The sequence below is a fragment of the Pocillopora damicornis genome, chromosome 3 (assembly GCF_964200805.1).
Source record: "Pocillopora damicornis chromosome 3, jaPocDami1.2, whole genome shotgun sequence".
Taxonomy (NCBI): domain Eukaryota; kingdom Metazoa; phylum Cnidaria; class Anthozoa; order Scleractinia; family Pocilloporidae; genus Pocillopora; species Pocillopora damicornis.
Window position 1 is genome coordinate 9,218,588 of NC_142672.1, and position 26,451 is coordinate 9,245,038.

General features: G+C 36.2%; 4 protein-coding genes across 6 annotated transcripts in view; 3 read left to right on the top strand and 1 right to left on the bottom strand.

Annotated features, from left to right (window-relative positions):
• Positions 1 to 181: 181 nt before the first annotated feature.
• Positions 182 to 4,465, top strand: LOC113675018 (divergent protein kinase domain 1C). The gene is made up of 4 exons (XM_027191526.2): positions 182 to 585; positions 1,268 to 1,478; positions 2,164 to 2,807; positions 3,234 to 4,465. The coding sequence occupies exons 1-4, from the start codon at positions 406 to 408 to the stop codon at positions 3,432 to 3,434; spliced, it is 1,236 nt and encodes a 411-aa protein (XP_027047327.2). The 5' UTR covers positions 182 to 405; the 3' UTR covers positions 3,435 to 4,465.
• On the bottom strand, positions 4,104 to 10,207 carry LOC113675020 (DNA replication factor Cdt1). The gene is made up of 9 exons (XM_027191527.2): positions 9,156 to 10,207; positions 8,626 to 8,809; positions 7,869 to 8,081; positions 7,541 to 7,766; positions 6,940 to 7,128; positions 6,307 to 6,492; positions 5,818 to 5,930; positions 5,477 to 5,565; positions 4,104 to 5,262 (listed from the first exon to the last, which is right to left on the bottom strand). The coding sequence occupies exons 1-9, from the start codon at positions 10,039 to 10,041 to the stop codon at positions 5,111 to 5,113; spliced, it is 2,238 nt and encodes a 745-aa protein (XP_027047328.2). The 5' UTR covers positions 10,042 to 10,207; the 3' UTR covers positions 4,104 to 5,110.
• On the top strand, positions 10,134 to 15,274 carry LOC113675015 (cytochrome b-245 light chain). Its single transcript, XM_027191524.2, has 5 exons — positions 10,134 to 10,655; positions 11,082 to 11,151; positions 11,697 to 11,774; positions 12,858 to 12,941; positions 13,888 to 15,274. The coding sequence occupies exons 1-5, from the start codon at positions 10,598 to 10,600 to the stop codon at positions 14,138 to 14,140; spliced, it is 543 nt and encodes a 180-aa protein (XP_027047325.1). The 5' UTR covers positions 10,134 to 10,597; the 3' UTR covers positions 14,141 to 15,274.
• Positions 15,275 to 15,405: 131 nt separating this feature from the next.
• LOC113675014 (uncharacterized) overlaps positions 15,406 to 26,451 on the top strand; it is a 29,028-nt gene continuing 17,982 nt past the window's right edge. For 2 of the 3 annotated variants that reach the window (XM_089201720.1, XM_089201722.1), the window contains exons 1-5: positions 19,801 to 20,306; positions 24,499 to 24,549; positions 24,881 to 25,048; positions 26,034 to 26,126; positions 26,230 to 26,304. In XM_089201720.1, coding sequence (XP_089057846.1) covers positions 20,064 to 20,306; positions 24,499 to 24,549; positions 24,881 to 25,048; positions 26,034 to 26,126; positions 26,230 to 26,304 — 630 coding nt within the window. In that variant the 5' untranslated portion in view covers positions 19,801 to 20,063. Of the gene's footprint in view, positions 15,565 to 15,865; positions 16,081 to 18,575; positions 18,655 to 19,800; positions 20,307 to 24,498; positions 24,550 to 24,880; positions 25,049 to 26,033; positions 26,127 to 26,229; positions 26,305 to 26,451 lie in introns of those variants that run through there. The other variant, XM_089201721.1, reaches the window with a different exon arrangement.

A 26,451-nucleotide genomic window follows, 5' to 3' on the forward strand; every position in this document is an offset into this window, starting at 1 on the left:
AACTATAACTACTGTGGGTTTATGCTTCATAAATTTGTTTGAAGCATTCAAACTTGACTAAAACTTTAATAGGTGAGGCTGTTATTTTTTTTCCGGACGTTACCGGAAGTGGATGTAGACTGAACGTCGTTTCCGGTTTTTTTGAGATGCAGCGATTCAAAAGGCTTTGAATTGCTTTAAGTTTTTATTTTGCTTAAGTCATTCATCTCAGCTGGGGTAAAAAATCCTATTGCTGGAACAGAGTGCTGAAAATATTCAATTTTCTACGTTCGATTGGTCGTACGTGATCGTTATGTGACCCCGTGGTATTATTCACCTGACATTTTTGTCGATGCGTAACGCTTTCTCGTACGAATATACTTTGTGACGCGGCGAGCGGCCGCCTTAAATTCTGAGGAATTTGGGATGTTATTCTCTCGGAGACGGAAGCTACCAAGGGGGCGAAAATTAGTGTGCTGCACTCTTTTAGTTATAGTGATCTTCATTTTTTATCAGATTGTCACTTCTTTCAACGACGAAGATGTGGAGTTTGACAGGCAGTGGACCTGTGAAGAACTTAAAGCGAAAGATCGCTTGGTAAAGCTGGTAAGTATCTTAAGAGCTGCTTTTCAAAGGGAAGTGGTTACAAACATCGTAAATTTAATTACGTTAATGATCGACAACAGGAATGTAGCGTGGTTTCTAAGATAAGTTAATCTAGCATCAATCAAAATCGGTTAGTGGGATAGTGTATTTCATTAAAAACATTCTGGATGAAAATGAGTAATTAAAATCAATGCGGAAGTCAATGTTCACATGATACATTCAAAACTCATCATTAAACGTTATATCGTCTCTTTCTTTCGTCGCTCAGCAATTATAAATTAATTGGATAGAAGTATTTTATGTATACATATTTTCTCGAACCACTCCGTTATGATGAAATCCGCGATTCTTTTACGCTAGGACGTGGTTATTAAGCCGTTAATTATCTGCTGTCTTCGTGAATCTTATTTAAGCAATCCACCCTTCCTTTTCCGAACTGTTTTTGCAAATAATCTCCTAACTCTTCTAATGTCCTCTGTCTTTGCAGTCTGATTTATTGTACCTTACCTATTCTAGAATTTTCGGTACCTCCTCTCCATGATTCTGGAGTCTCCCTGGCCTAAAGAAAACATCTACCTGCCCTTTAAGGCCTTGAGAGGTTGATAAAATACTTGTAATAATGTTTTCAAGAAAATGAAGATTTATGTCCAATTCAGTCAACTTATTTTTTTCCCTTTTCAAGTGCAAAGATTTTACCAATGGTAACACTGGGGGAAATCTCTGTCGTGACTTGTGCACAAGTGGTGAACTAGTCATCCAAGACTGTCTAGCACATAAAAACACCACCATTGTATTTTCTGGCACATGGAGAAAAAATGATATTGTGTTCAAGACAAAGAGACGTCCTCATCATGTTGAAAACCTTGAGGATGTACTGTCTATTGGAGTAAGTGGTAAGTCTATCTGATGAATTTCTGACCAAGTCTGTTAAATTTTAGAGACAATTAAATAGTCTAAAAAGTCCAAATAACTTTTCCAGTTGACTTGAAAGGAAAAAAAATTAACTGTTTTTAAAGCAAAACAAAAAAATTTTGATAAGTAATTTCTAATTTTATTATTGAGGGCCTCACTAATCCTCATTTACATACCAAAATTTATAATAGTGTGCATGGCTATCTGTAGTGGACCAGAAACCCAACCAGGAGGACCTAACTAAGCATTAACACTCCAAGTGGCATCATCCTGATCAAGACAGAAAAAGGCTCATGGAAATAGTTTTTGGCTGTCAGAAAGAATTAGTAATAGTTTTCATGTAAAACAGTTCAAGTATTATTTAAAACCCAAAAAGGGTTCTGCATGCACTTTCACACTGAATATAGGACCATCTGAGTCTGCCAAGTTCACCATTGTAATAACAGGGTACCTTTTTACTTCCTTTTCCTCAGTTCAATCCCATTCTCTTCCCAAACCTCACTCTGATACTAGCACAATCATGCCCTTAGTAGTTACTAAGGGAATGCCTGGAACAGGTTACCTCCACCTTCAATCCCCCACCCCTCCCCAATCCATTTTCTCTGCCAGTGATTTTGTGAATTCCAAATTTGAAGTTGTAGTGAGCGTTTGTTTGTCAATCAACAGATGATGAACCTACTACTGGAGATGAACAAGTATACAAAAACTTTGTATTTCATGTGTTTGATCATGTACAGAATGAATTATCCTTTTTTAGACTGAAAGACATGATTGGGTCAGAACAACAGGTGCTTGAACTTCTTTGGCATCCACATCCATTAGGAGAGCTTACCTGGGTAGATATGTCAAGTTTGTGGCTGTTAATTCAAAGAGATGAATTCATCAAGTTACAACTATTAAAAGAGATGAAGCACATTCCAAGAGTGTATGGATTCTGTGGCAGCTTTTATGCTGTAGAGAAGGTGGAAACATTAGAAGGATTTTCATTCACCCCATTTAAAAGGCCAATGCCCTGGAAAAAACGATTAAATGCTGCTCTGGACTTGCTAGATCTTTCGAAAGAATTTACAGAGACACCTTTGGGACAACTACATCACTGCGACATACAACCTGGTAATTTTGGTGTTGCCAAAGATAAGAGAGTTGTAGCCCTCGATATTGACTCTATGTTTGCAACAAAACAAATGGAGGATTTCCTGGAACAACCAACTTGTGAAAGTGATGCACAATGTGACTTTTTTGACTGTGTGTCTGCTTGTAATACAACAGAAAATAAATGCTCAAGAAAAATTCTCACCAATAACCTACAGGTAAGATTTAGCAGACGTGGGTTATAGTGTACTTTATTCTTAATTAATAAAGCTTGGTAGAGTAGTGTGGAATTGATGATCTGATCAAGGGGCTTGGCAATTAAGTTTTCAATGGGCTGTAACATTACTTCCTCAAACACCAACAAGACCAAGAAACTTTAGAATCAACTCAACCATTGTAGAGGAAAAGCCAAATGCACATAAATACATGTGTTAATTACTACTAAATTAATGGTTTTCAGTAAAGAGGTTCCAGAAACCATCAAGCTTGGTTTGTGAACTTTTATTTTAAATGAAATTTCAATTACTAGGGCTCTTTAAATTCATTTTTGTTATTGCATTAAATTTACTCAAGGTTATATTCACCTGCATGATGCACATTAAATATTATGTATTTCCACTTAAACAAAATTTAATAAATTGCAGATCATCTGTCGGGACATTTTGCTGTCTTATTGGGGGCAGCCTGGATTACTGCAGAGAGCTCCCATCCACACTCAGAACAAACTCTCACCTGTGTTGTCAGACTGTGCGTCAGACAAAATGTTACCATGGAAGCCAGGAAAAATAGAAAGAATATATAGGAAGCTCAAGACAATTCTCTCAGAGGAACTTGTGTCCAACTAGGATTAAACTGGAACTTCTGTTTTTGTAATTGAATAAACATTTAAATTTTCTATTTAGCGAGGCTAAGAGTTCGCACTTAGGTTGAAGAATTACAATTAAGTTTATTTAGTCTGTATATATGTTGGGGTATTTATAAAAGAACAATATAGAATGAGCATCTAGGTGCTGTTAAAAAAAAAAAAAAAATATATATATATATATATATATATATATATATATTTACTTGTTTAAAAAAAATCTAGTCCATATTTAAAATATAATTTACATTCTGTAAATAATAATTTTTTGTAAACATTTTTTAGTGCCTTGTCAACTGTCTTTGGCTGCTGGTTTACTTTTTTTGCAGTATATCTGTAAACAAGCTCAGAAGTAGCTATAAATGTATGTTAAAGTATCTCACGTTATCTTTGTGTCATGTTTGGGAAGCAGTAGTCCATTTTAAATGGACACCATGCCAAACTTGTCCTAAAGATTTCTGTTTGTTTTTTTATGGCTTCTCAAACTCAATGCACTTAGTCATGTAGTCTGATTGTCCAAGTGGGAGTATTCCTGGAGAGGACTGTTGCATTTCAATAACCTTATCAGAGGTTATCATGAGAGGCAACTTGAATCATGGAAATTGCCATTGTTACTTCATTATCAAATATTTCTCCCAAGTTCAAACAGTTAACTGTAAAAGGTCCCTCAGTTTTAATTTACTTGAATGTACTGGTAAATGGCAAAGGAAAAGGAAAAAAGTGAAGAATATTTCAAACTCAGAGAACTACACAGTTAATAGACCACCATACAACTAGTGTTGCTTTTAATGATGGAAGAGAAAGTTCTTTAAGATAAAAACATGTTTAACAAATTTATAAGTCAATCATTGGGCCATTGGATATGACCTGATAAAAGAGAAAGCCAATTACACATTAAGGTTAAAAGACTCTAAAAATAAATACTACGATAACCTTTTCCTAAAGAACAAATTACAACAAAATAACAGTTAACACTGATGATAATTCCATAATTAAAAAGAGGTAATTTCCTAACTTTGTCTCATACTGTATGGTACTGAAACTAAATTTCAAAGGCAATTGAATGTTTCAAGAATGAAAGACTGCATATTGAATTTTTGAGCATTTATAACAAAAAATTTCTTTCAATGATTGTTGTTGTCTGTAAATTATTTTAAAATTGCAGCCCACCATACATTTGTATAAATAGCAGGAAAAATTGTCAGCACCTCTTATAACATCAACAATTGGCTTATGGTAATACTGGTAACTTTCCTATGGGAAAGAGGATGGTAAACAATTTGACTCAACCAACATATTACTCATCAGTTGACTGTAGGCCAATTGTTAGTGGTGACATGTTGGAGTTACATCTGTGGCAAGTAGGTAGCTTACTGGAGGAAAATTTTTAACAAAATGTTTTCAATATCTTTTCAGTGTGGGTTCGATCAAACTTGTCCCCAATGTCCACCAATGAAGATGTAGTCCATTAGTGAAATATTGTTCACAGGAATATAACACCAGCTCAGTTGAAAATACTGTAATACTGACCAGATAACAACTGAACTTTGAAAAAGTTTAATAAAAAATGCCCCAAAATTGAGCGATGGTTAACATTGTGTCCTCTTCCTGAGAGATTCATTAGGTGACAACATCTTGTAAAAAAATGAGCACTTTGTGTTACTGAATTTCTTTTGTAATGAGTTTGTTTATCACATTGTTCACATCAGCAGTCTTGTTGATCTTGATGTAGGCACATTTCCTAACTGTGAGAAGTGAGATCCATTCTGGTACAAGCTGGGACATGAATCTGATGTGTTCTTCAACTTGCACTAAATGAAAAATGACAGAGAGCTTGTCAAGAACAAAATTTGCATATTATTTCTATATTTAATATAGACTACTATAATACTGAAGAAATGGTTTAAATCACTATCACCAACAAATGCCCTATTCTGGGCCACATATCCTTGACTTCATCAGATCTTTCAATCAAATCCAGAAAATAGAAAAAATTTTTATTAAATGATGCAGTTCTCAGAATACCTGAAGACAGAGATGTCTTGTAGCTGTCTGACAGTTTCACTGTTGCATCCTCCAGGGGTATAGCAGCTTTGCGCTCAGCAGAGAAGTAACTAATGATAGTTAAGGGTATATTTAATTGTTTGTTTGCATAAGGCAAAACTAAACAACAATGATAACAAAGCCTTGGAAAGTGATACACAGATTCCCCCAAACAACAGTTGGGCTAGCAACCCTAGGATCAAGGGTGATTTCTGTAAGCCAACTCTGGTCAAAAAGTCATTAATGCCCTACTTTTCCAGAGGAAAAAAGTAGCTGTTGTTTGAAAAAAAAATGTCACTTCTCTGATTAAAAAGCAAGGATACGCTTTGAGTATTCTGCATAGTTCAGGAAGGCGTTCCTTCATGGCAAGCTTCTTGTCAACTAAGGGATCTCGCATCAGGCTTTCTTCTATTTTCTTTGCCTCTTTCTGCCTAATCTTTGAATAAGATATCAAAACAAAAGATAAAACACAGAAACCAGGATTCAAATCAAATAAAAAAAATTGATAAAGTACGAGCTCATTCACTAGTAGGGACTAAAAAATACTATAAATATCATTAAAATTCATTAACAGTTAAGATGTTTCAATGTTCTTATTGATATGACAGTTTGACAGGGCCACTTACCACTGATCTTGAACAACAAGAAAGGTTGATTTACATTTAGTTTTCAGTTGTTAACATACCTGTTTGTATATGCTGTAGGGCTGGACATTTTCCCTCTATTATGAGGAGGCTTTCATTTTAGGATTTCATTTTGAGTGCACTTATTAATATCAATCTTACTTAACATGCAAAGACTTCTGTAAATACCTTGTTCAGTAGATCTTGTGAGATTCCCTTCAAGGCAGCTTTATTCTTTAAATTATTTTTGCTTTGCATCTCTTCTGTAGACTTTGTCGCCTCTTTCTTTTCTGGCAAGTTTTTGTTCTTGTTTGCTGATGTCAACTCCTCTCCCTCTTGTTCTTTCAAAGCAACTGCCTTCAGTGCTTTCTCAACCTACAGGAAAGAAAACTTAACCTTTTAACTCCCAAGATCTCATTAGTAATTCTCCTTACTGTCTGCCATATAATTCTTAAGATGTCAATTTGGGGAATTTGGTATTGCCTGAAGGAAAGCACTGGTCCTACCAAGCCAATTAAACAACATTTCTCTTCTACTTACTGTAACCCTTACACCCTAATACAAGTATCAGTATGCACATTTTATTTTGTATTGTTCTCACTACATTTCCTAAGGTGCTGACAGGGACAATTCCTTTAACAAACAAAAGCTTCTTTATTTGAAGATCATTTCCTTTATTCTCATGATCTTCATGTTTGATTCAGGGGTGATATTGTAGGGAGAAATAAGATGCCAGTCATTCCTAGATGTCATGTCAAATAATTAATTCTTTAGAAGCTGAATGGTTGTCAAAAAGACAAAAACTGTAATGTTATGACATACCCTTGGTGCTATCATGTCACGTGCTTTTTCCAAGACATCATTGGCGCTACTGTAGGTCTTTACCACTGGAGGCTGAGGGAGCTTGCCTTCCTCTACATCTGGCACTTCATCAAGGTGAAACTTTGGATGCCAGCGCATGATTTTGTTATCATCAACTGACAAAGATGGGCTGAGGTTGGAGAGGAAATCCTTTAAACAAAGAATGTTTGTAACAAAGTTAACAATGAAGATGACAGTGATCTTTGCAGTAATGAACACTAATTAAACAGAAGTGAATGTAAGGCCTCAAAAAAATTCAGGCCTGTATGGGAGTTGAACCCATGACCACTGTAATACTGGTGCAGTGCTCTGTACCAACTGAGCTAACAGGCTAACAATGTGATGGTCATTTTGTTGGTTTGTAAAAAACTTGTGAGGTAATAAATGAATGACTGTGTATATAGGAATATAATGTGTTTTAACCACAAATTTAATACCCCTTTATACTTTCCCACCAATCACCACAATTTCTTTCGAAACATTAGAAGACAACTACAGACTAGTAACAAACTCCATTGTTGTGTAAGATAAAATTTCCAGACAAATGCTCGCATAAAAATACCTGATGATGCCTCTTAGTTGTCTGTAGCAGATTCTTCTGGAAAGTATCCCTTCTTGCCAACAGCTCAGTGGCTGTCAGTGTAAGTTTGCTGAGTGCTTCCTCAGTTTTTCCAAACTCAATAATCAACTCAAATGATGAAGACTTGCCCAGACATTTGTCTTGATGGAATTCAAGGGCTCCTGGATAAACTGTTTTCATTTGTGCCAGATGCTTCTTCTCAAATCGCCTGCAAAAAAATGCAAATTAAGCAACAACATCAGCAAATGTTTTTTATTTCAGGGTTACTTTAAAGCTTATTGCATGATGAACTGACCACCAAGGTTCTTACTTTCTTGACATCTGTTGCACTGCATCCCGGAGTTTAGTAAATGTACACTTCTCCTTTCGCTGTCCCAGCAAATTCAGGATGGTGTCAGTACAGCGGAACATCTCAGCCAGCACCTTGTACTTATAGGGGAGGGGTAGAGTTGTAGAAGAAGCCTCTGATGGAGTAGGCTGAGCCAAGGCATGGAACCTTTGATAGGCTGGAGCATCTTTCAAACTATAAATTAATAATTATTTAAAAAATTTGTCCGATGAAAACAGAAACTTAGTTGACATTCCACAATACAGCCATGTATGTGAGAAATAAAAGGAACAAAGTAAGGCTGCCCTCAGGAGAGGCCCCCTCCCTAAAAAAAGGGACCATCCAAGAGTAGCAACAAGAAAATGAAATTGTGGTCATACAGATGAGGTGACATACAATACAGCACTGCTCTACTGCATGCAGAAGAAGTATTAAAGGTCCCAAACAAATAACTCTTAAAAGTGAATCCATTTTCCCAATAAGAAATTCTGAGGACCTAACTAGCCAGACAGAGCAGGCATTTGGCCACTTGAGCAATGATACATTGGACTCTCTTGTCAGACAATTGGTGATAAAGGATAGACTGCAGAATCATGGCCAAAGTCTGTGGTCCCTTTCACATGTTGATTGGTTCAAGAAAGGTCTTACCTTGTTGAAAAACCATAACTATTGATAGATTTTCCCTTTTTATGATTATTACTACCAAGTTTTCATGGCCTAACATAACATTTTCACATACCACTGTGATTTTTCTGTATCATTGTTCTTTTTAGCCATCTGATGAAGCCTTAATCCTTTATCTTCAGTACAAGACAGTGATGATTTGGGAACACTTTTCTCCAATGATCTCATGCTCCTAATCAGTTTTCTTGCCTTGGCTAGATCCTCTTGAGCCTTCTTAATTGTGACTTTGGAGTTTTCCACTGAAAGAAAAGTAAATGTATATGTAAAAAAGTTTATTCCACCTGTGAACTGAATTTCACCCCATCTTTCCTCCCACCCCCCCCAAAAAAAACAAACAAACAGACAAAACAACATGACACTTTGGTGTCATGTTTTTTCCCTTAGCTTCTGATAGCTATGTTAATCAACTCCAGAGACTTACAACGGCAAGGGAAGCCTATGTAGGCAAAGTTACACATGAAACAAAGTTTGTTTGTGAAGTTCTGCATTTTGGGGTGGTATTTCTCCCTTCCTCTCAAGATATCGAAACACGAATCGGGCTTGCTTGAATGACTAAAGCAGGTTATTTTACCACCCAATATTCACCTGAACAACTTTTCTTAGTCGCACCAGCCTGCTGCTTGACATCTTCCTTGCCTCTTCTTCTCTGGCTTAAATTAACCGCTGCTCTTCCACGGCTATGGACCATTTTGGCCTGTTCTGCGATCCAGGGATCCGCTTTAAGACCGCTACCGACTCTTCTCACGACTGGAGGCGTTTTCGAAGGAGATACCATTGTTGCCTTCTCCTCAGGAGCGTCCATTCCAAACGACTTCCCGTCACTGGACGATTCTTCCTTCGATTGAGAAGGATTGCAATTGACCAACTCCGCAGCGTCGAGATCAGTGGATTTCTCACCATTTATTGACCTCTCTGTTGTTTTAGAATATTTCGCAATTCTTCGCCTAATCTTTGGCCTAGATTCATTCTCGCTCTCGTTTATTTGCCCCTGCAAACCTTCTTCCGAGCTATTTTCTTTGGGAGCGCTCGTAATGGCGTCGTCTCTTTGTCTCGAGGACGCCACCATCTTGCGCTTTCTCTGCGCATCGGTCAGTTTCCCGATCAAAGCTTCTGCAAAAGCGTGATCATCGAACAAAGAGGTAGAATCGCTCCTCTCTTTGGCTGGAGTCTTTACACTCTTCTCCTTCAGGATTACCTTCGCATTTCTCTTAGAAGCTTTGGATGATCGTGAACTGATCTTGCTCTGAAAGGACGCCGCTTGTTTCTTTGATCTTTCACTGCGTCTGACCGCAACTTCGCCCTCAATTCCACTCATATCTACTTTTCTTCGCTTTGCAGGGTGGACATCTTCCAGGCCTTTTCTTTGAGTGAAATACTGGCCTAAAGTTGCCTGCTCTACCGCTGTCGATGTCATGCCGCCGCTTTCCTCCAAAGTGAACTTCCTAATTGATTTTGGCGCGAAATCTTTCATATGGTATTTACAATGCACTGCGCATGACGATTTTCTTCATTGCGGGCTCAGTATCATGTGATAAGGCGCGTGACCACACATGATCATTCGGCATGATTTCGTGACAAATGTACCGTTACGATATTAATGCTAAAGACCACATTTACGTTCTCTCGTTCATGCACTCAAGCTTAAAAATTTAAATATTTTATGACCCTGATGTAGAATCACACCATACTAATTGGCGAATAAATCGTTATTGTGCGCCCATTTGCGCGCTTCATTGACTTCGTACCACGATTGAAAGTGTCCATAAATTATAGTTCCCAAATTTGGAGAAAAGAACAAAAGGGGCGGATTTACGCAAAACACGATGGTCTGGCAGTTTGTGTGACGTGAACATAGCCTGAAGGGCAAAATATTCCCGAACTCTTCGTTACGCGGTAGACGTCACTTCTCTTTCTTGCCTTGCTTTGAAATTTGTCGTTCGTCGTTCTTCCCAACGATCTGCATCGTGTGGACAAGTTTGTGATTATCTTTTCCTAGTTAGACAAGGAAACTAAAACTTTCAGGAATCATGGGGCACACGGAATGGGCAATGTGGGGTAACGAACAAGGAGTGATTACCAGTGTCGGTAAGTTTGAATTTTGAGAGATTTTTCCATCTTTCAGTCGATGTTGATATTGAAAGTTTTTTGCATAGACACATTCCTGAGTTGAATGTTGTCTCGACTTTCTTCAGCGTGATGTCAATAGTCGAGGTAGAAGGAAGCCGAATGTGTGTTTTCATCAAACTTTTGCTAGAGGTGTTAACTTTTGAAAGTATTTTATTTTAAATTTCAGTATAGTTTAACCTTGTTGTATATTCAAAGTTGTATTTTAAACGTCTCAGTTAAAGCCTGTCGTTGCCAGCTGTTCATGAAGACAGGCTGTCATAGTGTTTTGCGTGTGAAACTATGTATATTACCGCCTGAGGGAACTTCCTTTTCAACAAATTTAACTTTCGATCTAAATTTGGAACATTCAAGCTCTCAGTTCGCCTTTTTTTTTTCATTTTTCAGTGTTATTAATGGGTGGAATCCTTGGAACAGCAGCCCAGTTTAATAAGTGGTATTTTGGTCTGTACTCTCTGTATCTTTTTTATCTGCTGTGTACAGAAGTTTAGAGGCAATATTTAGATGTTATGCTAATCATATTCCCATTTGACGCAAATTCATCCCCTCTGTATACCTTTTATTTTACTTTGATTCTTAGCCTATACTCTTAAACTTGTTTTTTGTGCCAAGAATTACACTTTCGATAAGGTTATTTTAGAAGAATTTCATTCATAGTATAATCTCAAATGTTTTCATTTTCGCTAATAGACGTGCACTGTTGTTGATCAAAGTTTGGTTAATTACGAGCGAATAAGCAATCATACTGATGATTGACTCGCTGAAATGTGTGAGCCACTTTAAAAATTTATTTATTATTGTTGTTAGTCATTTGAGAGCCACCATGTTAAGTTGCGAAATCCAGAAAAATTGGAACACAATGTTGACGTAGTTATTTACGTGAAGACATTGTCATGATTACATAACTTATGTAATCTTTTCTAATTCAGTCATTGGTTCGCCAAGTGATTTTATAGGCAGGCGATTTTGGCAAATGGTTAGCCTTCTTTAACTTGTTGTCAGAATTCTAGGATTTCTGGTTTTGTTGATTGAATATCCCAGAGGAAAGAGAGATAAAGGAAAAAAGACTTTAGAAAGATGGTAAGATTACTGTACCATGTAATTGTGAATCAGCACTTTGTGTGGGGTTATGATAGCATACTGATATTGTCACATGGATGTAATATAGATTACATAATCATGCAATAAATCTTGTAGATGTGGTTACGTAATACATAGCTTAGGACATCAACAAATCAATTGTTAGATATATTGCTGATTACTATTATGGCAACCAAAAAGAGTTGAGTTGAGTTTTCTTCCATCAAACAGAATAGGAATATTTTCATTCAAACAAAGTACTCTGTTGCCTAAAAATATGAGTTGTATCTGAAAATCTGTTTGGATGAAAGGCCTGAATGAGTTTTTTGTGAGAGACCCCAATTATATCCAAAGTGGCCAACATACTCCTTAACACATTTGAAAAATTTTCAAACAAGTCTCAGTGATTTTGACATGACTTTCTCTCCAGTTCTCACCTTTCTGGAGGTAGGATTTAGGGAAAAGCCCAGTCAGCAACATACCACATTGACTTGCATTTATATGAGGTGTGAAAAAAAAAACTATGAATTTCTTTGGGGTAAAAACTCAAGGTTTGTTTGAAGGCAAGTTACAAATAAATAGGTTATGTAGATTTGTTGGCTTTTCATGAAAACTGGGCAGAATTTTTGTCGGTTATTAATGCACAAAAGTGTGTGAGGAACAAGATTCAAAATATTTCTTTTGTAACATCCTGGAGCGTGACAGCGGCCAAAATATTTTTTATGGTCCACTTCAAAATAAATTTTTAAGGAACCATTAAGAATGTCCAAAAAGCCTCACACACTTTGTCAGCTTATTATGTGCTGAGTAATACCGATTAGTTAGTTTTGTGGTCTGTAGTAACATAAAGACCAATAATTCAGTAAAGATAGCACAAGTTTTGCACCCACTGTAACAAATACTGTGCAAAAGTTTTGTTATTTTCTTAATCTCTATGGTTTCTTTAAAAATAATGCATGGTGGTGGATTTTAATGAAAGGCACCCTATTTTGTTGACAGCAACCTTAAGTGACCCAATAGTCCTGAGTTTTTTTAATCATAGAAAACATATTTTGAGTAAATAATTTTTTCATGCCTTGTTAGGATGCAGAAACCTTTTACACAGTTTGTTCAGTTCTTTGGAATCTTTGGAAGGAACTACTGGTTTCGATTTATATTCTACATTCTGTAAGTACTGGTATTTCATTATCATGAGTAGATAACTACTCCACAAGCATTTCCTTTAACTTGCACCAGCTCAACTTGGGTGAAAAAATTCAATGTTTTAGCTTGCCAGATGGGAGGAAACTCCAAGCTGGGAAAAGGGAACTCTCTGTACATAGTGTACATGTCTGAAGTACTTCATATGGATTTATGGTTGGTTTTCCTGTGGGTAACAACACTCTGGTATTCCTTGGGTCATTTATTGTCAAGTTTTATTTCTAGAAATTTGGAATTGTCAACAGTTTTTCTGAATTATTTTTTTTCTTCAAATAACTCCTTGTTTAAGTGTATCAACAAAGTAACTTGCATTGCTGATGATTAGCTCATCCTGGCATGAAGAGGTATAAGGTGTGGCACCACTCGACTTGGATGAGAGCAATCCCTTACAGGATAACCCCCTCTCCCAGCATTTGCCACATTTCTCAGATGTTTTCCTGCTATCAATTCATAGTCTTTGGTAGAGAGCGGCACTGGGGAAGTGAAATGTCATGCTGAAAAACATAACAAATTAATTGTTTTCACCATGGCTAGTTTTGGGTCCAGTTTAACCCTGTAACTCTCGTGAGTGACCAAGACAGAATTTCTCCTTACATTATGAATACCATATCAAGCAGACAGGCAATGAGAATAAAGAACAATATCAATTAGGGGATTATTAGTCGATCCAGTACCAAATTCTCTGAACTAACAACACAAGAATTATATGGAAGATAGTAAGGAGAATTACTAATGAGATCTTGGGAGTTAAAGGGTTAAGCTTACTTCAAGGGCTATTTTCCTTCCACAAGATAACCAGCAGGGTGAAAAAAAATGCTTTATAGGTCTTGTATGTCTGAAATCATATGTTATCAGATCAAAGACAACAAGCCTTGACATCTAATGTTGGTTTTCCCAACCTTGCTTACTGTAGTTCTGCCGTTCCACCATGCTTCTTTCTATCAACAATCCTTGGTGGAGCAAGCCTGGTATTTACAAGCTTGATTTATCTGCGAGCAGCAATATCAGGAGAGACATGGAAGCCTTGCCTACCAGAAGAGAAGGGAACACAAACTACACAGCAAAGTGAACCACCAAAGCAACCCCCTCCTAGAGGACCACGGTCTCGGAGTCTCGACAATCTGGCAATGGAGCCTGAAGCAGAAGGAAATCCCAACAGAGTGTAATTCAAATAATTTAATGATAAGAATAGCATTACAATGAACAGTCACTTAATTACTTAGGCACCACTGATATTACAGTACTTTTGTTTTTTCTCAGTATGCAATGACATTTACCAGTATTGCTTAACCTTTTCATGCCAGGCATGATCAGCATACAAACTCTCCTTACAACCTGGAAACTTTGAGAAGCATTTAACTTTTTTTTAGCCAAAATTGATAAAACATGAAATTATGACAAAACTTGAGACCTAAGCTTTATTTTCAGAGAAGTAACAAGTCTGAATCTTATGCTTCAATCAACCTTATTCAGCTTCAATTTTTATAAAATTGTTTTTACATATGGTAACATCAAGTTCTGTCCACATAATGAATCAGCTTTTTGATACTGGAAGGGAAATTGTTAAAGCAGAAGATCTGTGGTTATTGCTAGCTTATTGCAATGTTCAAGGTTATTTATTTGACAGATAAGTTTCTTTATGGAAAGAAAGCAGTGGGTTTTTTCATGGTGGCATTTTAGGTGCAAAATGCCTGGTATTTAATCATTGACAACTGGGCTGAACGAAATTTGCAAAAAAATACTTTTTTTATGTCATTTTTCATTAATTCTTATATCAGAGAAAGTCATAGAATTAGCAAGAGATTTTTTGATGACTGATGAGTCCCTGGAAATAATTTAAACAAATCCTTAACATGAGAACCATAGCAGAAATGTTTTTGGATCACCTTCTTTTATTAATAGCAACTGTATCATTTCTTCATCTGTCAGTAAATGTACCACTCCATTAGTTTCAATTGATAGAATTATCAAGATCTGGCAATCCTTTTAGTAATTGAGTTCCACTGTTTGCACTACAGTTTCTCTACCTGTTCATTACCCTACCTATTCAGCACCCTGATTTAGGAAACTGAAAATTATTTGCAAAAGCTTCTTGAATAAATTTTTCAATCTAGTTGGGTATTGACATGTAGCAAAATTATTAGTTTCACCATATGTATATATGATGTGCATAAATTTTATAACAAAACAAGATGTAGGAAGTTATTCCAGGGTTATTTTGTTTTGTAAGTAAACAAGGTGTACCATTTTGGAGATCTGCAATTTTGTGATAGAAGTAAAACTTCTTTTTTTTATCAAAATTGTGTTATAAATTTTTGTTGCTAGACATTTGACAGTGTTGATGACTTCCTTCTTGTGTTAGTCCACTCCAAATTTTCCTTAAATACCATTCCTATTGGCTAAACTCATTCTGCTTCAATCCCATTTTCAGTGTTAAGAATGGCAAATCCTCATGCAAAGGAGTTGAAACCCAAAACAGGGAGGGAGGATGGGAGAGGGTCCCACCTTACAAGTGACCCCCTCGTTGTAAAGAAGAAAGGAAAATAATTGTTTTCAATTTTGAAACAATTCAGCATGTCCTATGCTACACGTAAGCGACAAATATAGATCTCCCTCTACCTTCCTGTTTCTCAGCAGATTTGATCTTACCTTAAGGAGGCACGTCGTTGATGTTTGTTTTTGTTTTTCAATTTTCAAAGATAGCAGGTTACGAACTGCTCGTATCCAACGTCCATCCGTAGAATAGAAAAAAATTCAATTGAACCCAGACAAGGTCGTTGATATGCTATTTTAAGCTTCTGTATTTAGCGATATGTCACGTGTGTTTACAAGGTTATCGCGTACTGAGGTCACCATGTGATTTCAAAAAGTTTCGCTTTCTTTGACTTTAGAAGATGTCGAGTTGTGAAGGTAACTAAGCGCAAATAATCGGCTTAGGCGGTCGAAGACGTGTGGAAAGGAAATCTTTTCTGTGAATTTATTTGGATCTGAATGGTGTGACTCGGCGGAAGGTATTTCTGATGTCGACGATTTCAAGATCAAGGGAAAATGTCGCGTGACTGAGGTATTGGCAGCAGAACTTTATCGGATGAATTAAAACTGCAAGGTATGGTTTATAGGAATCGCAGTCTTTCTAATTTACTCAGTGACCAATTACAATTAGCTAATCTTAAAGTGTTTCAGTGCAGTTCCATTTCAACCCAGATTGGCGGAAACAAGGTGAATCTAAACGCGACTTTGTTTTCGCTTTGGATAATTAAACACAATTGAAAGCCTTACATCTCTGAAAGTAATAGTTTAGTCAGTTTAAGCAAATTTTGAAATCAACGCGAATTGTGCTCTACCAGGTTTGGAGTGGGTTCGAGAAAAAACAAAAATGCCAAAAATAGTGCCCAGTGATAACTAAGGTTGGCTGTTTAATTATGCATGAACGCGAGCAAAAAGCTCACTTTTTGCTCAACTCCTGAACAACGTTAACAGGAAGTTTTTATCAAGAAGTGAAATATTGACACGAAAGGAAATTGATTTTACATCAGACCTCTCGAAAAATGATAATGATAATAATAATGATAATATCAATAATAATTAATATATTAATAATAATGATAATAAAAATGATGATTTAGATACATGTAGATCAGTTCAGTTACAAAGAATTCAAAATATTGGTGGGGGAAGTTTTATTCAAAAGCTAGCGCAGTATGTTTTAATGTTTCCAATGTTTCTGAGAGAAAACCGTGCGCAGAATGAAAAGAAGAAGATCTTGTTGTTAGTGAGTAACAGAAAAGTAAAATGACAGTTTCAATTCCCTTGTTTCCGGTCCTTAAAGTTAATCGCTGAATGCCGACAGGTCTGAGAGGCTACAAAAATAGAGAATATATTATGAGAAAAAAATTGTTAACGTAAATAAGGAAAGAAGAGGTTAGAAAAGGTGGAAGAGGGAACAAAGCTGGCGAAGGTATGGGAAAAAGTGAAATAAGTAAACGTATATGTACTCTATCGGTCTGTAATAATTTGAAAGAAAATTCCAAGAAGACTTCACTGCTACGTAACGAAGTGAGTACGTATACACGTGACGTTTGGGTATTTTGTCAAGGTCCTGGACAATCTCATTAGGTGTCAGACACATTTCGTTGCGTATTCGTCCGTCGAAGAGAGATGGAGGGGGCTGTGGGGGGAGGGGACAGTGGACAATTTATTAGAGAAGGAATTTTTACCTTCAAGCTACACATGAGTTTTTTCCTTACTGTGGGCTTCTGCAAGGTATTTCTTACCCGTCAAACACGGACTGACTCAGCAGAAAATGGCCGATATTGACTCCATTTGCAGGCGTTTTTCGTTTTTAAACGCGTAAATTGCGCGCATGCGCAAGAGCGATTTGTAGATATGATGTGGAGAATGGCACTTGCTCGCTCGCTCGATTGGTCGATTCCTGTAAACTTTTCTTCGATTTTAGGCTTTTGAGTGCATTTGATAGTTTTTGGCGAGTAATAGACAAACTAAATGTCATTAATGTTTTTATTAAGACAATATTGCCTTGATTTTCCAATATTTACAATGATAGACAGTAAATTTCACTTTTCACCCACATTTACTTCCCACATTTTCTTTTGAACCAGAAACAAAAATAATGTATGTTTAAAACACGTGACATCATCCACCCTTGTCAAATGTAATTAATAGCATGATCATTTCAATTGTAATGCCTTCTTATCCCAACGTTACTTTGTTTCCTTGCTACATTAACGAACACTGAACTACCGCTCGTACTCTAGATATGACAATCAACCACAAAATTCCCTAAACCAGATAACATTAAACATAATCTAAAAAATCATGTAAGTCATTTGTCAATTCACGAGTTTGCTCACAGAGCACTTTGATTTTGTTCTGTTTGTTTGTTTTCTGAGGTCAGTTTTCTATAAGATTGGTATTTATTCGTAATTACATTAACTAATCCATCTTCCCTAACCTTTTGAAACTTAAGAGCGACGAGCATCTTATTTCTCCTCATAACATCACCCCTGAATCAAACATTAATTAAGGTCTCGAGAATAAAGTGATCACATACCAAAGAAGCTGTTGTTTTTTTTTGGGAATTTCTCCTTGTCAGCACCTTGAGAAATGTATGGGGAACACTGTGGAGAATATACATACTGATGTTAAGGTGTAAAGCATTAAGATAGAATGGTCTGAGTCTTTTTTTTGTGAGTGCTCCGTAAGCAACGACATAAGAACTCAGCAGGTAATTTAGTGTTAACAACTGGGTTGAAAACGTAAATTAGCCACCGTAAAGGGTAAAAAAGCTGACTTTTCGAGCGTTAGCCCTTCGTCAGAGCGATTGAAGAGCGATTCGAACTCAACTTATTGTTTTTATTGTGCTTTTCAGAACATATTTCGTCATACCAAGAAAAAATTCTGGGATTATATTCTCTTGCTCATTTCAAGTCATTGCTAAGACGAAGGGCTAACGCTCGAAACATCAGCTTTGAAACTGTTCACGGTGGCCAATTCACATTATCAACTTAGTTGATAAAACCACGTTATCTTGTTGCACTCCCTCACTTTAGAAATGTACCCTCTTTATCAATTTTCTATTAGGGTTAGTCAAGTTTGGAGGGAAGAAATATGGGAAACGCGCAAGCTGAGTTGTTGTATCCAACAAAGGATCTCGAAAATGGTGAGTTGAAAAAACCACAGGACACCCATACACTCTTGACATGTATGGAATTAGGGTTTCTGTGATAGTATAGGGACCCTCACTTATTTATCAAATATCATTACCAACGAATTTGCCTTTTTTTTCCCTTTACCCAGTAATAGACAGAATGTACATTTAAACTGCGATTTTGTAACGGAACTGAGAAATGAATTCATGAATTTAACAGGATTTTATAAACCTATCATAAAACCTAACCCATTGTAACCTGAGCCCATTGTCTTTGAGAGTAAGTGGAATTTATTTTCCTGTGAAAAAAGATGGAATTAAATTTGTTCCATCCCAAATTAATGATACAATTTGATGAATTTATGAATTTTTTTTCCTATCTGAAATCAGCCATGGGAGCTGGGTCTCGGTTCAAAACTCGGTTGCTGGAATGAAATGTTAATGAAATATTCAGTGACTTCACCCAAGGCCTGAGTAAACAGTTTTTAGGCCCTGCAGAGTGTTTTGTTTTTCACTTTTTTTTGCTTCAGTTTTGCCCAATATCCTTGTAAAAGTCCTCCAGACTCTGGCCTTAACATGCCCTTTTATTTCAACCAAGGGAAACCAAAACCAAATTAAAATAAATCCTGGTTGAGTGCAACTTAAACATCTTTCGAAAGATGTTCCGACAATCTGAATCCTTTGAATCTAAAAAAGATTAGTTTGGACAGGATTTGACAGTATCAGCGTGTACGGTTTGAGCTTACTCATCCGGTACGAAAAACAAATCGATATGCGCATTTGGTGTACTGACGTCTTTCGCTGTTCTGTTCCATCATCAATTCGTCTTTTCGTATTTCCGATATCTCCCACTTTGAACCTTATAAGGTAAATAAAAAGAATGAGGGCAGTAAGAAAATGAAATAGAAAATAAATGTTTGTTTTAGGGGTTGCATGTGATCCCACGCAAGGGCTACTCCCTGAGTAGGCTCCTGACCGGAGGTAGTGTTACATCCCACTCAAATTTCAGAATGGGAAGTGCTTTTAAGGATATCAGTTATTGTGATAGGTAGTTCGTAATGATATATGTAACAGTAACTTGCACCTTAAAATCAAGGCTAATTTCAATATCGATCTAAATTGCTTTGATTTCCAGTTTATTAAAATACGGTCTCTTACAAGTCATTCCCTGAAGATGATCAGTGATGCCTAAACGCTTGAAAAACATTCCCCACTATATTTGAAAAAAAAAAAAAACGAGATGACCCCTTAAGCTTTGGAGATTACCAGGATTGACGTAATCAGCTTGGTAACCGCGTATGTTATGACTATGTTGCACGTTAAATGATCAAAGGTTTTGGATTTAGCATGTTGCTGCAACATTTCCTTGAAATTTGACGAAGTCCTTGCGGACAGTTTATGATATATAAAAGCTGTCGAAAATGTCTAATATGAAGCAAGGCGAGCCTTGCGCTCAAGAGAGCAGTGATTATGCGATGATCACGGACGTGCAGCCATCTTCAACAGGTTTGAATGTGAGCGGACCTCAGCATTTACAGGCATTTGCAAGTCCCCGTACATCCAAGAAGCGAAATTTTTTGGCTTCTCTGAGCAAAGGAACCCAGAGAAAAGGAACAATCATTACGCGGCCCATGAATCAAGATTCTATGCCCGAGGAAATGGAGGTTAGTGTATGTTTCTGATTTTAGTTCTAGAATCATTGATCATTATACAAGGGGTGGAAGTAGAACTCAACGCTGAACTTGTTTAAAATTAGAAAAATCCATCAGGTTGCTAATTTAACAAATAGGAACGTGACCAAAGTAGATTGAACTTTGTATATCTCCTCGTGAGTTGATCTCACCTTTACATGTTTAGGCACTTGATATTAAATTAGCTGTTGTAAATGGTGACACGAAAGTACTGTACAAGCGAACTTAAAACAAAGGACAACTGTAAGACGAACTCATCATTTCTTTACTCAGCACCTTCTTCACTACTGAAGTACAAGCGTTTTGTTTTTGCAATGCCGCTGTAGTCGAGCAAAAGACCCCATTATTGCAACCTGTTTCCAGTCGATGACGCTCTCTCTCAGCTGATTTTTATTGCATGATCTTATTATGATCACGAATATTCAGAATTAATTAAATACTAGTACATTCTGAAGAGGAAATAGAAACAGGTTGCCTTGAAGGGTTTTTCCTTCAACAAAATTTGCATCTGCAGCACAAACCTGAAATTGCAGTTAAAGTGCTTTGTGTGGACAAGCAATTTTTTTCATATTGAGCAGAGATGTAGATTTTAAATGTGGAGAGTTTCTCACTCCACTTGATGTTTTAGATTATAAACATGAAATTTGGTGATAAAATGTTCAAGAATCTTCTTTGAACTTGTAGAGCAACTAAGTGCCATTAGTGCATTTGATCCACTTGTGTCTGTCCTTTGCCACTAAAAAAGAGGTCACAAAAACATAGAACAACTGTGATTACTATCTGGATTGGTGCCTCTATATAATAATGAGTTTCCTAAGGCGGTTCATTTTGTATAGTAATTCATTATTCTTTTTTTATTCCTTTTTGGGATCTGTGATGTAATGTTTGAATTGAGAAAGAATTAGGAAAGATATTTTTGGGTTTTATATGAACAAAGACCATTCATGTGACTCCAAACAACATGGGACTTTTTTTTCTTTTTAGATAAATTGGAAAGGAATCTTCAGACTGAGAGATTTTTGTTAAATTTTGATGAGATTTTTGTTACATTACTATTGTATTTCTGGCTATATGAATGAACAAGGTGAAGCAATCCTGTGTTCTGATTGATTACCTGATTGGACAAGATTTTCAACCATGTTCAGATGCATGAGAAGAAACTGCTTGTAACTTTTTCACTCAGAAAGAAGATTTTTATAGTAATCAATCTGAAAAACATAAGACTGGTACCATTTAGTTTGGTCATTATAGAAATGTCATTGCTGCAGAATTCTCCACTGCATTAAGGAAAATCTCTGCAGCATGCTGGTTCAGCAATCAATAGGACAGTATCTTTCCGATTTCTGGTGTTTATTTCTGATCCATACAATATCCATACTTTCTACATTTAACTCTTTAACTCCCAGCTCAAATTTGTACCTCTCCTTATTGTTAACCATACAATTCTTATAATGTTAGTTGAGATAATTTTGTATTGGATCAACTAATTATCCCCAAATTGATATTTTTCTTTATTCTCATGACTTCCCTTGCGAACTGAATTCCCAGTTTTCTGGGAATTCCTAGGAATTCTCAAAAATTCCCAATTATGCAAATGACCCTTGCAAACTGAATTCCCAGTCTTCTGGGAATTCCTAGGAATTCCTAGGAATTCTCAAAAATTCCCAACTATGCAAATTAACTCTGATTTAAAAAGCTTGGAATTACTGGGAATTTCTGGGAAAGGAAGACTCCAGTTTTGTGAGGACTTGGAATTCCTAGGAATTCTCAGCTATACAAACTACCTATAACTATTTGTGGACCAGATTTCAAACGCACCTCTGTAATTGCATATAGTTACTTCTCTTGCACAAATTTTTCTCTTTTGTAAGACACACTCTTCTCTGTTGTCACCACTGCTTTAAGTTCTGTGGAAACGACTGACTGAGGAATCGAGATAGCGGTTTTGGAACGTGTTGCTGAACGCTTGCTACGGTCAAGCTTTGTAGATTTAGGTACTGGTACACTGGGATCATCTGTGTATCTCTTATACTTCCTAATATGGTATCCTTCTTTTATAAATATGAGGTTAAAAGACGATTTGTAGTTGCATTCAAAACTGTGATTGGCTTGTGTTATTTCTCACATTTGCCATGAACACAACTCAAGTGAGTTTCGAGTCTTTGTTTCCTCGACAACTTTCGGCCACAAATCTTGCATTTGTAATACGATTGATTCTTGTCGATTATTTCTACATAGAGTGAGCTCAAATCATTATTTATATCACCAAGGTATCCATCGTCTAGAAGCAGAGAACCGGTCGAAATCAGATTAAAGTTGTGCGCTTCTCTCAATAATGCAATCGGCAAGCCAGCGGATTCACTTTGCTAGCCAATGACAAGTCCTAAACGATCCACGTGATCATGCCTGTGATCGGAAACAAAGAAGACTCTATTTGGCGCTCATCTTTGAATGTACTTTTCATCGGTTGATCGCTTTTCTCAACTGTTTTGCTTAATATAACATGTATAAAGATAGCTTTTATTGTGGTTTAATGGGGAAACGAGAACAGTGTGAGTGTTGTAAAAGAAAAGAAAGTCGTTGGCGCCGTGGAGTTAAAAGAAGGGACAACAGTTGACATATTGACTGGTACAAACAAGGGTCGAGTGGCCATCTGTAAAGCTACGATTTTGAAAGTTTGTGGTGAGTAAAATTGCGATATTCAAATTCAGATGTCTTGGAATCCAGATACAAAATGGTCAAGCTTCTTGTAGACAACCTCATTCAAGGCCAACTCATTGTGAGCCTAGGGAAAAGATACAAACAGCAGCTAAGTTTGCAGTTTAGGATAACTTCACTCTAATTTATTGTTACATTTACAACAAGACTTTAATCAAAAAATCAATTTTATTTATCTGTAATTAACCCCTTCACTCCCAAGAGTGCTTGGTTTTCAAATAAAATTTAAGATATTGTATTTTATGGAAAAGAATCAACAGATTTGTCAAACCAATTTTAATGATTGAGTAGGACTATTTTATATGAATAGCTGTAATTGAGGATTAATCCATATGAAGTTTTCAAGAAAAGAAAAATAAATCATTCCATCTTAATATTACCACAAGTTGATGTTAATAATTAATCAAAAATATTTTACATGTAAGCCTTAATTAAGCTTCTAAATAAATTTCATTGAATACTTGAATTTTAGCTGGGTTTTTTTTAATTTAGAGTATTTATTTAATATCATTAGCCTCAAATTTTTGCTTAAAAATTCCCAGTAATTCTTAAACATTCCCAAAAATTCCCAGAAATTCCAAGGAATTTTTTAGATTTACAGCTTTTCAGGGAAAGTCATTGGTTCTCTGAGTTGGAATTCCTAGGAATTCCAAGTCCTGTTGGCTATAAACTTGGAATTTCTGGAAATTTCTGGGAATTTCTGGGAATTTCTGGGAATTTCTGGGAATTTCTGGGAATTTCTGGGAATTTCTGGGAATTTCTGGGAATTTCTAGGAATTTCTAGGTTTTTAGAACCAGAGTTGTTATGGTTGGGAATTCCTAGGAATTCCTAGGAATTCCCAAGTCTGTCATTACAAGTCTGTCATTACCATGCTACGCTCAATTATACATCTAAAGCCTTAGCTCAATTACCAAATTAGGTAATAAGGTATCATGTAATACACTTATAAGATTGTTGCGACAGTCATTAACCAAGCCTTTTTTGTCAAAATAGACAGATATTGTTCCTCCTTATTCTGTCCATGTTTTTTGTTGTTCATGTTTTTGTCTTGCTCCACCAATCCGTTTATTCCTAAGAGTGATAAGTATCTAATTTCTCCCAACAATATCACCCCTGAATCAAATGTTAAAGTCTTGAGAATGAACAAAATGATAGTGAACTCGAGAAGCTCTTGATTGCTAGACAAATTCTCCTTTTAAGTTTCTTTGGAAATGTACAGAGAACAGTATGGAGAACTTGCATACTAATGTAAAGAGAACAGTATGGAGAACTTGCATACTAATGTAAAGAGAACAGTATGGAGAACTTGCATACTAATGTAAAGGCAAAAAGGGTTAAGACACCAGAAAAGGATTAATATCCAGTCATGAACAGTCCACTAGACTAGATATGTAAAGGAATATTTAAGCGGTTTAATTATAAGACAATATTCTCTCCCATATACAGGAAGGCAAGGAGGGTGATGCTGAAAGAATACGGATCATGAACATGGTGAAGGTCTGTTTAAGTTGTGGCTCTTATTGTATTTTTAAACCTTTAAACTTTTGCTCTCTTTAATTGCATTTAGTTTGCTGCCATTCACTGCCCTGTATGAATGCAATGATTTATTTTGAACTGGTAAAAAAAGGGATTTTCTCTGTAGGCTGAAATAGTGACAAAATTGCTTTAATGAGGACCACAATTTAGGTTGTCAATTGGGTTTAAGTGATCTTAGTAAGCCAGGACCACAGGAACAAGGCTGATAATTTTTTAATAAAAAAAAAATCAATTTCTTACTGTGGCATTGGCTCAAACAATATTAAATTAATTAAATTAATATTTTTATTAGGAAGGGATATGGTCTGTTGAAGAGGCTATGAAGGAGGCAAAAACTCTTGGAGTGATTGCTTCTCCTGAACCAACAAATGATGATGGGAATGGAGAAGAGAAGATCTTTAATTTTGGAGTGTACAAGTATGGCAGGGACAAGACAAGTCTATCTAGGAGAATTTTACAGGTTTGACTTGCTAAAACAAGTTTACAGCTCTTAATCCTTTAACTCTCAGAAGTGATTATCATGAATCTTCTCCTTATAATATCCATACAACTTATCCAGCAAACAGGTAATGAGAACATTCAAACTTATCAAGTAGAAGTTGTGATCTTGATTTAACACCAAATTCTTATAACTGGTTTGCAAGGGAATGTGTAGCAGCTAGAGGGGAGAATTAACAATCAGATCTTGGGAATTAAAGGGTTAACTTATGTTTTAATATATCTTTTGTTTTTATTTGTTTTTCTTTCATCTCATTTCTTCCTTTCTTTGTTCTTTTTATCTTTGTTGCCTTTTTTGCTTGTTTGCTTGTACACTCTTGCTCATTTGCTTATTTGTGTCTTTGTTTTACCTTTTATTCAGTCTTAAGTAGAGCTCTCAAGTCTCATGCATCAAGTGTAAGACAGATGCAAACAAATTTAATCTGACTTATGCTTTCATGGTAAATCCATTTCTAACTCATTTAAGGTTTCAGATTTATTCTGTTGATTTTGATATGGCGAACTGTTGTTTTCGTTAAGTACTCTGATTGTCTTTCTTAATATAATTTACTCCTTGTTTCTTATGTGCATGCCTCTAACACTTTTCAGCAGTAGAATTTCTTGCTCTGATTGAAGGAATGCACTTTGCTGCTTCATTTTTTCTCAATGTTCCAGGGGAACATGCTTCCATACCCTCCCTCCCCCCCCTCTACCCTAAATAGGTGATACCCATGGCATCTCACTCTTTGCCAGCAAAAGGACTTGAGAGTGCTGCTACTCATTCTGCCAATAAATCACTTAAAGTTTTTGATGGAATCAACTTGTTCATCCATTGTGAATCTGCCTGTTCATCTCTTTGTTGTATTTGTTATTTTTTTTTATGTTAGGCATTCAGGAAGGAAGGCAGTCAGTCAGATCTTTCAGGTTTCAATCATTCAATTTTTAAAAAATGTTTCCTTTTTTTCCAGTTTGATTTTCAAGAGAAGGTGCTGTGTATCATTCAGAAAGGAAACAGAAACAAGAAATTTGCATTCACTGATATCAAAGGGTTTGACAGTGAGGTGAGTTAATTACATCATGCAGTGACATGTTAAAAATATCTGTTAACCTGATAACTTTTCTTGATTACTGTTAAAACAACAATGTGCAACTTTTTAATTCTAGGATGGTGTGAGATTTTACATTTATCTTGAAAGTGATTATGAACTTGATGCTGACAGTATTGAGGAGAAAAACAAGGTTGGTACATGTTTATTGATTTTATTATCTGAAAACTGTGGAGATAACAAGATGATATTTATTTTAATTAATTGTGTTATGATTTTCATGTAAATTTTATGTGACTTTTTGACCATGAATAGTTTAGCAGTTTCCTGTTGCATGTGG